Source organism: Martes martes (genome assembly GCF_963455335.1).
Source record: "Martes martes genome assembly, chromosome: 17".
NCBI lineage: Eukaryota > Metazoa > Chordata > Mammalia > Carnivora > Mustelidae > Martes > Martes martes.
In genome coordinates this window covers 9,970,464-9,987,146 of record NC_137905.1, presented here as the reverse complement: position 1 = coordinate 9,987,146, position 16,683 = coordinate 9,970,464, and the positions used below count along the sequence as shown (strand labels likewise).

The 16,683-nt window shown below is 45.2% G+C and overlaps 1 protein-coding gene across 1 annotated transcript in view; it reads left to right on the top strand.

Moving 5' to 3' along the window:
• Window positions 1-15,884, top strand: part of VAT1L (vesicle amine transport 1 like) — a 137,738-nt gene extending 121,854 nt beyond the window's left edge. Inside the window, exons 8-9 of the mRNA XM_080829032.1 lie at window positions 12,630-12,713; window positions 14,811-15,884. Coding sequence (XP_080685158.1) covers window positions 12,630-12,713; window positions 14,811-14,909 — 183 coding nt within the window. The 3' untranslated portion in view covers window positions 14,910-15,884. The remainder of the gene's footprint in view (window positions 1-12,629; window positions 12,714-14,810) is intronic.
• Window positions 15,885-16,683: the final 799 nt, after the last annotated feature.

Below are 16,683 nucleotides of genomic sequence, written 5' to 3'. Positions count from 1 at the left end.
CCACAGATGAATGAATAAAGAGGATGTGAAAAAATATATATATGTATATATGTAATATTTATATATATTTATGTTATATATTATTACTCAGTCATAAAAAGATGAGATCTTGCCAAATTTGCAACAACACAGGTGGACCTAGAGAGTATATTCACTATTACTTTTAAAAGTTATTCTACAATGAACACATGCTCATTGTGGACATTTTTATAAACAGAAAGAAATATAAATCTCACTTCTATGTGGATTCGAAACTAGTCACGCTTACAGAAGCAGAGAATCGGAGAGCGGCTGCCGGATACCGGGGAGGGAGGACTGGGGAGGCAAGAGCCAGAGGGTACTAAGTTCGGTTTCACGAGATGGGTAAGTTCCGGAGATTTACTGTACGGCACAGGGCCTGCAGCTAACACACTATATGTACTGCACACCTAACGTCTGCCAAGGGGGTAGATCTTATGTTAAGTGCTCTTATCATAAAACATAACTACAACGTAATTATTATAATGATGAGAACAAGGGGAAGCTTTGGGAGGTGATGGGTAGGGGTATGTTTACGGCTCTGACGGTGGTGATGGTTTCACAGGTGCACACTTATCCCAAACTCATCAAGTTGTAATCATCGATTATGTACAGCTTTTACATGTCAATTATACTTCAATAGAGTGGTCTAAATAAATAAGTAAACATTTGAAACAGAGATAATGAAGAAAATGAAAACTAGCCATATCCTTACCACTCGGATGTAGCCAGAGCTGTTGGGTTCATACAACCTATTGTTATCTTTAGTATGTGTTTTACACAGATGCGGTCATACTGAATATATAATCACGTACTCTCCTTATCATGTCAATAAGATACAGAGATATCCTGTAGTTCTCCTATCCTACTCCCGATGAACATTCTTCTCCAGTTTCTTGCCTTCAAATACCAAATAAGGACTATTAGCTACTGAAGTATTGCATGTTTTACTCATGCAGCTTTATTCTGCTTCTTTCATTTTGCTTCTTTTGAAAAGCTGTTGCTATCAGTAAACATAAGGAAAAAAATCAATTATTTCTCCTGCCTTTCCTATTTGCATTGTTTATCACTGGTAATTGAATAATGGATGAAGGGACGTGTCTCCTTATAAATTATGGCACCTAATAATCAAACAGTCCTTGATTTTGAATTGTAACCTCCAGAGCCGTCTGAGAAATTGCTGTTGTTTCAAGCCACCTAGTTTGGTGTACTTTGTTTCTGCAGCCCTACACAACTATTACCCAGACATTACCATGTGTTCGTAATTTTTTTTTTTTTAATGAAAAGAATGAATAGTTTAGCTGAAGACTGGGTGTGATTTTTTTTTTCAAGGTGTTATTACCAGATTCCTGTCTATATGCAAGTAATGATTTAGTTGGTTGTAGTTACAGCAAAATGCAATTTTATTTCTGGACATTTGTTTTCACCACGCAGAGCACTGATGTGCATATCTTAGTTCAAGGATATACATCTCTACTAGCCATTGGGTCACGCTAGAGCCTACTCTCCTTCCTTAAAAAGAAACAAGCCTTCCCCCTACATTTCCATCCTGCAACTCTGCTTCTGATTTTTCTGCTCATGTCACAGTAAGATCTGGCTCATTGTGACCACAGGTTGTGGGCTGTTCAATAACCCACTGATTCTAACTGATGCACATGTATCCTATGACCCCACCACCACACAGATCATCCCCTTCACCATGAGCACAAGAAACTCAGCTGCTGGGTCCTTTGACGGGCCACACAGAGCCAGTGAATGGGTTTAATTCACTGTAAAAGAATATCCTGAAGGTTTCTTGATGCACTGAGCAGAAGTCAGGTTGTTTAATGACCACACAAGGGTGCAGAAACAAAGCTGGCATCTGATTCCTTCCCCGTTGCCCTGGAATGGGAGGGGCTGGAGCTGTGGCTCTCTGCCGCTTCCTAACACCCAATGATATACAAGACACGTGTTAACTAGGCTCTTCCCGGATATGAGAAAGGGGAACACAGGCTCACTCTCTGCGAGGGATCTTAGCCGAGCAAGGGGCTCATTACCTTTCCTGTTCCTTGCCCTGAGTCAGCCAAGCACAGGGCCTGATTTAGAGCGGGCAGTCAGCATTTCTTCCATGAAGAACCAGCTGAGCTCAAGGATCTCAAAATTGAGAGGCCCTGAATCACCTAGAGGGGAGTATCTCCACGGTCTCAACCAACAGGTCTAGGCTGAGTCCAATACGGCGCTTTGAAAGCCACACTTTGTGATTCCGATGGAGGCAGCCTTCAGTCCACACTCCGAGAACCTACTATCGCCAACGAGCTTCTTGAGGTCAGAGGCCGCCTTGTGTTCCCCTCTTACTGAGCACCTGCTGTGGACCACACACTTCCCAGGCCTAGTCCGAGGACCAGAGCAGAACCTAGTCTCCTGTAGGCAAGTGCCTTTGGGTGCCGAGGTGTGGCAGCTGCCTGCCCTTGAGGGCACAGACCTCAGGTGGGAGGGGTGCAGAGGGGATCCTGAGCAACGCGCTCCCGTAATACGACAGGAGCAACTGGAGGCTATTTTGCCCTCCCAGGGGACATGTGACAATATCTAGAAACATTTTTCCTTATCAGACTGGGGAGTGCTACTGGCATTGAATGAATATAGGCCAGAGATGCTGCTGAATACCTTGCAATACACAGGACAGCCCCCTCACAACCAGGAATTCTCCAGCACAGAATGTCAACAGTTCCTTGGTGACAAACTCTCCAAGAGGGATGGTAATAAGGATCATGCCAAGGAACCAGTAAGGTGCATACCCAAGTAGAGAGGAAGTAACGTGTTACTGCTCCTACATGCAGGGCCCCGGGCCCCAGAATGTTCCCTCCTGTCTCGCACCTCATCCCAGGCTTGCATACCTGGCAACCGTGCGCTAGGCGCTGGCGTTACACAGGGCTCAGTCGGAGGCCTGGCTCCTCCACGTCCCACTGTTTCACCTTGGGCAAGCCGCTTTCCCAAACTAAAGCTCAGTTTCGTCTCAGCTGTCCTCCATGAGCGACACGGACTCCAGAGGAAAAGGGGGAGTATTTTTAGGTACCCCTGACTGACAGCCTGACAAACTCCCACTTACCTCACAGGGTTGATGCAATGAAATGAGATCATGCCTGTAAGATGCTTTGCTCAGTGACAGCACCTGCTAAGTGCTTGTCCTGTGTCAGCGGCTGTGATGACAGTGAACAACCATGGAGGGACTGCCCCTGCCTTGTCCTTGACATTTACCTGGTTTTAGATCCAGTTCTTTCCTTGCGACTCTTGCCTTCTAAGAACACAATGTATGGACAGACAGGTGTGACTCTCATATCACTACGGTGCTAGGTCCAGAGCCTCTAGCCCTCCCCTATCCTTTCTCTTTAAGCGGAGGGGATCCTCAGCAAATCCCCCTTCAGTCAAAGTGGTGGAGAATCAGCTTTCTACGTGAGCACTTGTTTGCAGGGGCCTTGAATACAAACACAACACTCTCTTACTTCCATTACTTACTCTGGCCATTAACCATTGCCAGACAACTTGTCCCACGCATATCTGCTCTGGTGGCCACCTCGAATTTGGCACCCGTGGCATCCTAGCCCTTGTCTCAACTACAGCTATGAATAAATGATGTAATCAACACTTCTCAATTCCCTTGGGCACTAAAAATGCCCCCAAACACCTGCACGCAAGCCCTTTCTCTCCAAGCCTAAAGAAAGTCCCCTCTGCCTTCTAACCTGTAATTCCTAAAGGTCAGCAGGTCTGGCTGTCACTCTTTTGAAAACATGGCTGCGCATCGGAGAACGGTCAAGATCTTGAAGGGTTTCTGGCCTCCTTGTAGTGCTAACTCTCCTCCATAAGCTCTCGTGTCTGGCAGCTCCAGCTGAGGCCCGCAGTCACCACGGAATGGTATAGTTGTCAATCTGTGACTAAATAAAACCAGATTATCTGCAAGCAAGGCAGTTGTGTTCTTAGTAAGGAACCAGAGTCCTCTGAGCAGAAATGTAGAGTCTCTCCCTAGTTAGAGGATTTCGCTAAAAGAGTCAAAGCAAAGGACCAAACAGTTGGAATTATATTTTGCAAATTTTACCACCACCATGTGGAATTTCCTGAGGGGAGAGGGCTCAGGTTATTTTTTCCCATACCCAGCAGACTTGAGGAGCTTAAGCAATTCACGAGGATTTTTAGCATAACTCGTCATCACGCTCCATGTTCCTGTGGCCATCAGTGACTCATTCTCTGAGTTGAGCAGTATTTCCTTGGATTAGTTATACATCCTTCTATCGGCTGAGTGACAATCTTCAACTGGACCTTCAAGTCTCAGACTAAGAGTTACTTCCTTAGTTTTCATTCTTCTTCTTCTTCTTCTTCTTCTTTTTTTTTAAAAGATTTTATTTATTTATTTGATAGAGAGAGAGATCACAAGTAGGCAGAGAGGCAGGCGGAGCGGAGGTGGGGGGCAGGGAAGCAGGCTCCCCGCTGAGCAGAGAGCCCGATGTGGGGCTCGATCCCAGGACCCCTGAGATCATGACCTGAGCTGAAAGCAGAGGCTTTAACCCACTGAGCCACCCAGGCACCCACCTTAGTTTTCATTCTTGTCTCATCCCTAACCGTGTCCTCTTCCGTGCCCCATCACCGTTCAAATGTCCCTCTTACACAGAATGTACAACAGATATTTTCTGCAGGGAGCAGGAACCCTCTCCTGCACCTTTTTCTCCTCCTCCCCAGAAACCTCACTCTCATGTTGGAATAAGCATCCACCTATGTCCACTTCAGTTCTCTCCAACCATCCAAATCCAAAAGTGGGAAACACAATTAAATAAGATAAAACAGTGGAGAGAATTCACTCGATTGTTTTTCATCTTTTGCTTTAGTTCAAAATACAATGTGATAAGAATACACAGTTTGGCTTGATTATAGATTGCCGATTTCTGTAGAATAACCTGTCTTTTGGTTCAATGTTTAATTCATTTGAACCCCTCATGACTACGAGATATTTTTGGTCAAAAGAGTCGGGGTCATGCAAGTACCCATGAAGGGAGAAGGACCCGTTACTCTAGATTCTACGGACTTGTTTTCTGCCCTTCTCCTTCCTCACACTCGGAATGTTTTTACCTCTCTTAAGCCAGTGCTCCTACTAATGGCCCCTTGAGAAATACTCTTGGAGCACCTCCGTTATCTGTCCGGTGGCCAAGCAGATGCTTCTAAAAGCTACTTAATGTTTCCCTTTTTAAAGAAAATAACAGGCATCCTTGAGGACCAGAACTAGGGCGGGGCCGTACAGGTGATAAGGGCTAAAAGGTAAGAGGGGCTTCCTCTCAGGTGCCGACCCAGCACCTGCATGACCCTGAGAGGGAGTGCCTCCTTCAATTCTGTACCTTTGTCACCTCCTTTTCTCCATCCTAGCCCACACCCTGCTTTGTTGCAAAGACCCCACGTGTAACTGGTCCAGAAGAGCAGTTGACTGAATCATTTTTCTCTCTTCCCAAATAGGTCAACCCACAGTCCCTGACATTTTACTTTTTTGGTCACTCTTCCATCTAGGTCAAAATCTGGGGGCTCGCTCACTTTAGACCCCTGGAGCTACCTGACAAAACACAGAAATTCCAGATTCCAAATCCACTTGCAATGAATGTGTTACTTTTCAACATGCACTTTGTATTTTAAGTCATCCCAAAGATGGCTGTTGTTAATGGGAGTAATCTTCCACAGATGACATTGGTAGATGTGCTTCTTAATTATAGTATTACTCATTTCTTCCTTTTCAAACCTTTTAATTTATCACCTAATAGGCACAGTGATCCATGGAATAACCCATCTTAATTTTTTCGCCTATTTTAGGTAGCTAGGCTTATTATTATTCATGGCACAAGCCAAATGCTTTGATTATTAAGTGGTGTCATTTGTACCCTAATGACTTTGTGCCTTTCACACCATTCAAAAGGAAATTGAAGACCATGAAACATTAAATGAGATCCCAACAAAGATTGAGCATTGTTAACTTTCATTACTCAAGTGTGAAAAAAACGGCCTACTCAGTTAGAAGGCAACTGGAGGTGGAAAGAGAGTCTAGATTTGTATGGTCAGTGTGGCCACTGCATCCTTGGAAACTCTTTGGAATATAGCACTGTAGGCCCCAACCAAGCTTGCCAGCATCTTGCCCCACACTCAAATTTGCTCTTTGTCGCCCCCTGGTCTCTTCTCAGTCTCTCCTTTCCCATTCTGCCCCTTCCGCTTGGAAAAGGCCCTCTTCTTTTTTGTCTTAGTTACTCTCTACTCATTCTTTAAATCCCAGCTCAATTACCACCTCAGGGAGGCTCTCCCTGACCTTCCTTACCAGATCAAATCCCCTATCCACACTCTCGTAACACCGTCTTAAAATTATCAAATGGCAATCTTACATTGATTCGAGTCATTCTCTGACTGTGTCTCCCACAAGACCATATACTTCATGAGGGCAGGGGAGCTTGGAGGTGTTTACTCACCATTGTCTTCCCAGCCTTCCAGAAACCCTGCCTCTCCTCTCCTAGTTCCACTGCAGACAGAACTAAGAATGACCGAAACTATTGCTCCTCTGCAAACATGGTCTGACCCCGTTCACTTTCCCGTAGGTCGTGCTTGAATGCCATCTTGAATGCCAGTGGACTTTGTTGGAGCAGGAACCAATGGTACAGGATCAATTCGGATGGGTTGCGATCCACAGGGGCTAAAGAAACAAATCAAGAATACATTTTTTAAAATTGTGAGATTCTTTTTACTATGATTAACCTATTTAATAAGCAAAACTGTGAGGACGTCAGGACAGAGAGAGCATATCTGTTTCATCCATTATACACAGCTCCTGAACAGGGCTTTGGCATTGTTTGAGTGACTGACTGCATGAATGGATGGAGAGACGAGCTGTTTTTGTTTAACGTATTAAGAAGGTGAGGAGCAGAGATGAAGCAACTTGCTGGAATGACCCGCATGAGTCAGAGCGAGCCTAGTGATGATCTCACTGCATCCTGCCACCATCCACTTCGGATGGCACCAAGGTAGCCTCCCAAGGACAGGAAGTATCAGAAAATGCTCAGGCAGCTTCTGTGCTCAGGATCCTGGCATCGTGAGATGTTTTAATGATGTGACTCAAATCTCCTCCCACTGTCTGGATGGGACACCAGCAGAATCCCTAGCCCTGGAAAATGCAGCTGCCAACGTCAAATCTGGCCAGCTGCACAGCTGGCAGTCATATCTCAGACTGGATGTGAGGGACCATGGCCCTGATGACAAACAGACTCCACTAGGCCACCCAGACAGCACTGAGCAGGCCACCAAGAGGCAGCTGCCTGGGCCAGGGGCTCTGGGGTGAGGGCCAGATGAAACAGAAACCTCTTGTGTGGCTCAGCCACATGGCATCTCACTCTCTCCACATACCCACTTGCTCATTCATTCATTCATTCATTCGGGAGGCTATCATATGCTAAATACTCCTATGCACTGGGGTCCCTGAGGCTGGTACCATTGTCCTACCATCTGGAGCTGTGCTCTCCAGTATGGTCGACGTGAGCCATGTGCAGCCACTGTGCACTTGAAGAGTGGCTCATCTGAATTGAAACATGTTGTTAAGTGTCAAGTATACCCTGGATTCCAAACACATTGTACAAAAGGGGAAAAAAACAGTGCCTGGGTGGCTCAGTGGGTTAAGCGTCTGCCTTCAGCTCAGGTCATGATCTCAGGGTCCTGGGATCAAGCCCCGCATCGGACTCTCTGCTCAGCGGGGAGCTTGCTTCCCCCACCCTCTCTGCCTGCCTCCTCTGCCTACTTGTGATCTCTCTCTCTGTCAAATAAATAAATAAGATCTTTAAAAATATTTTAAAAACAAAAAGGAGGAAAAAGGGATAGAAAATATCTCATTAAGACTTTATTATATTTAAAAAAAGACTTTATTATATTGAGTATATACTGAAGTGATAATATTTTGGATAGATTTAGTTAAAGAAAATATATCCTTAAAATTAACTTCACCAGTTTCTTTTTACATTTGTTAACGGGAGTAACTAGAGAAATTTTAGAACCTCTGGAGCTCACTTCCTATCTCTACTGCACGACGCTGGTCTAGAGAGTAGTACTGTAGAGAAGAGGGGCTAAGTTCTAAACCGGGGTAAGGGTGACATTGCTAGCTGGCCCAAGGTACCAAGGGAGCCCAGAGGAGACTTGGCCTGAACTGCGAGGGGCAGGGGTGGGGGATGCAGAGCAGCTTCCAAGGGTTCGCATCTAAACAGCCACAGGACAAATGTGAGTTCGCTCCAGGACCAACGCACTGCAGAAGGGAGCCCAGTCTATACAGAGGGACACAGCTGAGAAGCCCGGGGAGCTTCAGAGAAGTCTCCAGTGGCCGGAGATGGGGAGGTATACGAGAAAGCAGTGAAACCAGAAAGAGCGACCGACATCAGCTCCGGAAGATCAAGTCCAGTGCTGTCCAGCAGAAGTCCAATGAGAGCCACGCACGAATTTTCAGTTTTGTTGTAATCACATTCAGAAAAGTAAGAGTAAAACTGTGATGAAAAGTAACGTCCTCACAGTTTTACTTTTCACTTAGTGATATGTTTTACTTAACCCAGAATATTTAACACATTATCCTTGCAATATGTGATGGATGTCAACAATTCTGAATGAGATCGTGCATAGTCTGTCTCATTAGGTCTTTGAAGTTGGCCAACTGGTTTACATTGAAGTCTGTGTTGGCCCCCATTCAAGGGTCCAGTGGCCCCTGTGACTCATGGCTCCTGCATTAGGCAGTGCCCGTATACTCGGCTTTTCTCAAGCGCGACGGGAAAAGGTTTTAAGCAGGAGTGTATCTTAGAAAAATGCCAGCCCCAAGAGAGAACAAGCAGCTTTCTGGAGGTTGTCATCACCCCCAGCTTTTGGGCACTGTCATCTACTGAGGTGGCTCAGTTTATAAACTGGTAATTTGGGAGCAAGGTCTCTTTTTGCAGACTCTACCTTCCGATGGGATTATCTGAGGGCAGCTTTGGAGAGCAGAGGCAGAGCCCTGCCCCAGGTTTTGTCCAGAGTCCTGAAAAGAGGGAACTGCTCTCTCAGCTCCCAAGCGGTTCCAAGTGGTTCTACCCACCTTTCAGAGGGTGACTGGGGGCAGATTCCTTCGATTTTCACCTTTGGGTGTCTCTTCTGTGAACCCGAGGTGCGCAGATAAAAAGCAACGTATGTACCTCATACATTAAGCAAAGCCTCATACTGTGCCTGGTAAAGAATTGCTCAAAAGATTGTAATTCTTTCCTCTAAGCTGTCATCAAAAGGACTCTTTCACACTCTAAGAGCAACGTAAGAGGATGTCAATGCAGACAGCATGGCTAGGGATCAGACTACTTCAGTCACCTCTTAGGAAGACTCCTAACCCTTTCTCTATCCTCCACAGAAGAAATTTCAAGGAATCAGTTCATTTCACAGGGCCCCCGGGTAGCACAGCTGGTTAAGTGTCTGACTCGGTTTCAGCTCAGGTCATGATCTCAGGGTCCTGGGACTGAGCCCCATGTCCGCTCCACTCTCAGTGCGGGGTCTGCCTGAGAGTCTCTCTCTCCTGGGCTCCCTCTGCCCCTCCCACTTGGGCGCACTCTCTCTCTCTCTCTCAAATAAATAAATGAAATCTTAAAAAAAGAAAGAAAGAAAGAAAGAAATGTCCCCAAAATATGCAGATTAGAGCCAGCCCTTCAGGGGGCTTTTTTTCTAGCATCACAATAAGCTTTAACTGGTAGGAAAACAGCTTTTCCGTTTCCGTGGGCTCTGTCTTTTTGTAAAAGCAGCACAAAAATTGTTCTGAATCTCCAAGGAGTTACCAGGTGCTTAATGACTTGCCAGGGTAATCCACAACTGAATTCTGGGAAGTCATTATGTGAGACATTACCTACCACCTTCCTCTGCCTTTGAGAATCAGATGAATCACAGTCTGGGTGAACTGGAAAATGCATCGGTTTTGAAGTCTGACAAACCTGAGTTTAAGCCACGATTCTGGCACTGATAGCCATATAATCTTTGGACGAATTGCTTATATCTTTGAGCCTCAAGGTACTTAACCTGTAAAATGGGTATAATATAGATCTTGCAAGGTAAGAATTATGTAGGGAAGATAAGAAGGCTACTTATCTACTGCAGCATAACAAATTACCCCCAAAACTTAGAGGCTTAAAACAACACTTCTGATCACACTCTATGTGGGTGAGGAACCTGGGCATGGTTTAGTTAGGTCCTTCGGCTTAGGATCTCCCAAGGCTTCAATCAAGGTGTCAGCTAGGGATACAGTCTCATTTCCAGGCATAACTGGTGAAGGATCTGCTTCTGAGCTCTCCCATTGGTTGCTGGCAGGATCTAGTTCCTCATGGGCTTTTGGACTGAGCATATTGGTTCCTCACTGGCTGTTGGTGGAAGGTCTCCCTCAGTTTCTTGCCATGCGATCCTCTCTATAGGGCAGCTCACAACATGGCAGTTTGTGTCATCAGAGGAAGAAGGCAAGAAGAGTCAGAGAGAGAGATTACCAGACAGAAATCCGTCTTTTATAACCTAGTCTTAGAGGTGACATCCCATCACTTTTGCTATATTCTACTGGTCAGAAGCAAGTTAGGAGTCCTGGCCACATTCAAGGGAAGGGGATTACATGGCTGTTAAGTGTCAGGAGGAAAGGACGGTTGGGAGCCATTTTGGAAGCTGTCCGCCATGATATTTAAACATTCTCAGTAAATAGTTGTTATGATCAGACATGAAAGCATTTTGAAAAGCAGTGTTCATCACGGAAATAAAAGAAATATATTGGCGTATGTATTAGGATCAGGAAGTTTAACAGTCTATAAAAGACTAACAGTCTATAAAAGAAGCTGATGCTAACCAATGCTAGGTTTTCCAAAGGCTACATTTAAAGATGCATTTAGGGACGCCTGGGTGGCTCAGTTGGTTAAGCGGCTGCCTTCGGCTCAGGTCATGATCCCAGGGTCCTGGGATCGAGTCCCACATCGGGCTCCTTGCTCGGCAGGGAGCCTGCTTCTCCCTCTGCCTCTGCCTGCCTCTCTTTCTGCCTGTGCTCACTCTCTCTGACAAATTAAAAAAAAAAAAAAATCTTTAAAAAAAAAGATGCATTTAACTTATATTAAATACTGATTTGAATTTCATAATCAAATAGCAATGTTTGGAGTTAAAAGGCACTAATTTCCCCTACCTAATGTTTTATCATATATCCAAATCCCTTTCTAGCTATTTTAGGATGTCCATGGTATTATGGGGATGTAAATAAAAACATGCATCTCGGTTTTGTCAGTTAGCAATATTATGAAGGCTTTTAATCCTGCTGTACGTTCTTCAATAGCTTAATAATAGCTTAATAGCAGCTTAATAGCGACATAATATTTCTATTCCATTGATAAATGTAAGAGCTGTGGTTTACTTAACCATTCCCTTATTCTTGATATACAAGTTGCTTCAGTGTTTTGCCATTAAAAGCAAAGCTGTGATTGAGTATCCTTCATGTGGCGAGTTCCCCCCACCACCCCAGAATTTGGATTATGTCTTTAGGATAAGTCTCAGAAAAGCAATCAGAGTATGCACACTTTAATGGCTCTGTCAAGTTTTTATCCAAATGAGAAGAGAGCTTTGGTTTTTTGAAGCAAACACTACTCCATCAGCCTCAGACTGAATTCCTCCAAGACAGACGTCCTAGCTTACTTAGAACAAAACAAAAACAAACAAACAAAAACCATGGTGTCTAGCCTACAAGGACATTTGATGAATTTTTGTGGACTGAATGAGTGAACCAAAATATTTAAAAATCTGAGATTTTAGGAAAAATATTTAGGGTAGATCTCTTGTAACTTTTTTAAAATTAAGAGATGTATTTCCATTTAGATTTCACTAAGAGATGTGGAGGACCTATTCATGCCAAGTGTTGGTTAGTAGTACCCTCTCCTTATCTCATTTTATCCTCAAAGCACCCCCGACAGGTCATTCTCTGCACAACCACAGAATGAAATGCTCAAGCACAAATCTGGTGAAGGCACATGCCTGCCTTTTTTAGAGGGACTTGATTTGACAAGCCCCTATCATTTAAAGGAAAACTAGGGCTTCTTCTCTGGGGAGAATACTATTCTGGAGAAATCTCTACTTTGGTGGAAACAAAATTTCCAGCCAATAACCAGGAATAACCAAAGGGAATTTTCCTGAGTATCAGTTAGCCTAGGCAATGGGTCATTTTGGTTAAACTATGAATCAGAGTTATGTGCCATTTTGGTAAGCAGGGCACAATTGACTCTGAAAAAAAAATAATTTTACCAGTCAAAATTTACTCTGGCTGATGTGCCCTGTGTCTCTCAGAACTTCACGGTACTCTCCTCCCCACCCACCCCATCCCACCCCACCCTGACTTTTGTTTTTTAAGAAAATTTCATCTTGTTGCAGGAACTATCACCTTCATTCCTTAGACCCAGAAGACCAAATTGCTTGCACAAGGTCCTACTTGCACCCACTGTTCCAAACCACCGCTGGCTTAGCGGCTAACCTTGAACCACAGCGCCCCCACGTGGGCAGCGAGTGGTTTGGCTTTTCCACCTGGGCGATTTCTCACCCAACCAGCGCTTCTCTTTTTCTCCTCTCAGGTGAAGGAGGCCATGCAACGGATCCACGACCGGGGGAACATCGGCAAATTAATTCTCGATGTGGAGAAGACCCCGACTCCACTGGTGAGTCAAAAGCAGAGGGTCCGCTCAGTTCAACACAAAAGGGCCTATCCGGTGCTGGCACAGGTCAGGTAGGGGGAAATGCAAGCAGTTCTGGCTTGCGGCAGACCAGCGTAATCACATGATTATGCAAATGAGCGATGAGTCCCAGAACTGGGACACAGGCTAAAACAGAAAGGAAGATGCTCCAGTGAGAGCATTTCAAGAGCAATCTGAGGACAGTCAGGAAAGGACAGGATCGATCTGTGTCTATTGCAAAGTGCTGTCTCTTGGCTGCCATAAGTGGGAGGGATTCCTGGTAAATTGAATAAATTCACATTCACATATTCAACAGAAGGATGCCACCTGCCTCTGAGATGCCTCCTGATGATTGCACTGATTTCGCTTCCTTTAGTCAGGATGACACCCTCACATCCAGGGATCCCACCAGGAGTAAAGCATGTCATGCTCACACCCTAACCCTCTTGCAAAGGCCACTTGTAAGTGGCGGGCAATGTAGTGTGGTAGTCAACACACAGAGTGCCATTGGACCGCGTGGATTTGAAACCTGGTTCTGATCTCCTGTGTGAGACCTGGGTGATTATTCCGCTGCTCCGTCTTCAGTATCCCCATAAACTAGAGATCAATCAGCTAGTTCTCACAAGTCAGGTGGAATGATACAAATAAGGCATTGGCTGGTTCATACTAAGTTCTAGGAAAGGTTTAACAAAGAAAATACTTAGGAAGGGTTTTTTTTTTTTATTTGTTTGCTTTCTCACCTGTTTAGTTTTAAACCTACATGAGGCATTTGTAAAAGAGAAAGAACTAAAATCTTTACATGTTTTGTGTGTGTGTGTGTGTGTGTTTCCTTTTTGTTTTGTTTTGTTTAAGTGGTTCCTTGGGTTTTGTAATTTTGTAACCTTAATGTAATTCAGGGATCATAGTCATTTCACTCAATTAAGGATGACTTCAGGAGATGGCATTTTACAAAATGCAAGTGACTGATAACAATAGGTACTTTGTTTATTAAGTGCTTCCTAAGTCCCAGGACTCTGCCAGCAAATGTTTGAAGGCAGATGAGGGGTTGAAACCAGGGAGAATGGGGCTAGGCCCCAGGTTTTCTATACACCTATGTTGTTCTTAAAACACATAACCAGATCTATTTTACCCTACCAGTAGAGGAGATCTAGAGCCATCCTGGGCAGTTTGTTGCTTTTAAGCCAGAGAGCTGGTATCAGCTTCCTGCCTGTCTCCATAACACATGAGGTCCTCTTGGGCCCTCAAGCTTTACGAAGGCCTCTTTGACCATGGGGGTCTGTGAGCTGAGCAGGAGCTGAAAAGCCCAACTCTGAGTGTAAGAGCTCAGGGCCTGCCTTGGCATATGCTGTGGTCCTTGTTCCGCAATCTTATGAGGCTTTGGCTAGAACCAAAGTACACATCTTCACAGAAAGAACATTCCAATGGTGGGGATGTAGACAACAAAGTAGATACACATGGCTGTTAGTTGTTCTGGCTCTTAGGAAGAGACAGCATCAGGATTTGAACCCTGGCCAGTCTGTGCTATAGATGCTATAGATGCTGTAGATGCTATGAGTGTCCCCATTCCCCCAGCACCTGACCCCTCTGTCTGAGAGCCTCCAGCCACAGGAACCTGTTTGGACAGTATGTACACAACTGGCCAGAGATGTTGGGGAGATAACCCACCGTGGCCATTTCCTGGCTTCTTACTCCTCATGTGGAACAACTGTGAGATGTGTCCCTCACTGGCTCCCAGTGGGCTCCAGCACGACTGAGCCCCAGCTGCCCACAGTAGGAGCCTACTTACTAACACACCCTGTGCTGACTTCCCTGCCTTTTCTTTCTCATCTCCTCCCCCCTTACCTGTGCTTCCTGGAATCATCTCCCAAATTCCAAATATTTGCACTCAAATCCTTATCTCAAGAGTCTGCTTCTTAGGACACCCTACATCAGACAGCCAGCACCACACTGCCTTCCTGGGGAAGAAAGCGACCCTAACTCTTAGCCCTCAAAGAAGTCCTTCCCAAGGGGCCTTCCTCAGATGCACAGAGAAGGTAAGAGACAGCCTGCAGACCCTCTAAAACATCCTCTGTTGACTTGCAGATGGCCAACGATAGCACAGAGACCAGCGAGGCGGGAGAAGAGGAGGAGGACCACGAGGGGGACAGTGAGAACAAGGAGCGGATGCCCTTTATCCAGTAACCCAGGACCCAGGCAGGAGAATGTGAAGGATGGTTTGGAACAAGAGGAGCCAGTCGAGAAAGCTCTTCTGTGCCCCAGTGAACAAATGCTGTAGTCCACTGTGTGTTGTGTTTGTCTGCAGTCAGCTGAGCTAAAAGCTGTTGATCACTGTTGTTTCTGAAATTAAGTGCCAAGCCCATCCCATGCAGTATTATGTCCCTCCCCCATCTGTGTATTACACTCTCCCCTCTCTCCTACTTCAAAACCATCCATCTTTGGGTCCTTCTTGACAGTTCTAGAACAGCCTTGCAAATTAATACGAGCCAACAGGCCCAATGCCTACGAGACCAGACATGGGCAAAGACAAGTTTGGATTGAAAGGTGTTATCATAAAAGCACTGTCCAGATCCTAGAATTCTTCAGGCCAATGACACTTTTTGCTGCCAGGCACCCATGATTCTGACAAGGGCACTTGCCACTGTGGCTGGCAGAAGGAGGGTAGGCCAGGAGGTGCTTTTATAAGCCTATATGTTTAGGATCTCTCCAAATAGTACCTTCCCTCTCCCCATTTAGGAGGCAACTTCCTTGTATCCATTCAGTCGTTTATTGGTCAAAAAGGTTGAACCACTCTCCTCCCAGCCTCTGATGCCTGATCCATTCACGGGTTTTTAACCATCACCACAGGAAAGTAGATGTGGATTTTTCAGGACAGAAGATGGGTCAACAGCATGAGTCTGAGCATCGGCCACAGAGACTTCTCCTCTGAAACCAGGTCTCAGGAGCAAAATCCTCCCCGCTGCCCGCCATATATGTTTTCTATTAATTTCAAGAAAACTCACCATATGTGGGACTATTTCAGAAGTTGTTACTGAGATTTGCCTACGTTTGCACACTTGCCATGGGCATTACCGATTTTGCTCTTTCAATTCCAGGTAGTTAATAGCTGCCTTGGCTGAGGATCCCCCAAGGAAGACCTCCCTTGTAGACCATATTAGGAAAAAAAAAAAAAATCAATGAGTATCTCTTTTCTTGCCAAAGCATGTTCTGACATGTAACAAACTCTAGCGATACAATCAGCTGATGTTCAGTATCTGATGCCAAATGTGCAGTTCCTCTCCTCTAAAATATAAAATTATGGTGCAGGCTCTTTGCAAGCCCCTGCTTTTTGGAATTCAGGGACCAAACTACTTGATTATACACCACTGTCTAATTTTCCAGCTCCTAAACTCTTAAGAAACCCCACACCCCGCCCCACCACATGTCTTGAGGTGAACAGTTCCCCTGAAGTATGAGAGAGAGGCTCAATGTCTCCACAAGGGAGGTCCTTAGTCCCTCCTCTTACTTTGGCTCAAAGGGTGACTCTTTCACTCACAAACCAAGCTGGAGATGCAAGGAGCCCACATGATCAGCACCCTCCTCCTTCACTTTGTCTTCTGGAAGACCTTGGAGGGCTCCTGACTGCCCCATCTCTCCACCAGTGAGCCTTAGGGAAGACCCAACTCTTTCCCCAAACGATGGGAAGGAATGCATTCCAGCAATTACCTTTTCATTTCCAAAGTCCTTTTGTAACAAATATCACCTCATTAATCATGTTCTTTTTTCCTATCCTAAGCTTGTGATGGTGACTTATTTATGCCAAATATTTAACTGAAGGGAGTTTCTCCTCATTGTGAATGTACGTGTAAAATATGGGGACAAGAAAGGGTGCTGCCATCTGATGAGCAGAGAGATGAGAGTATCTCAGAAGAAGACACTCACATCATCTGTTCATACCCCAGGACTCACCAATATTTCA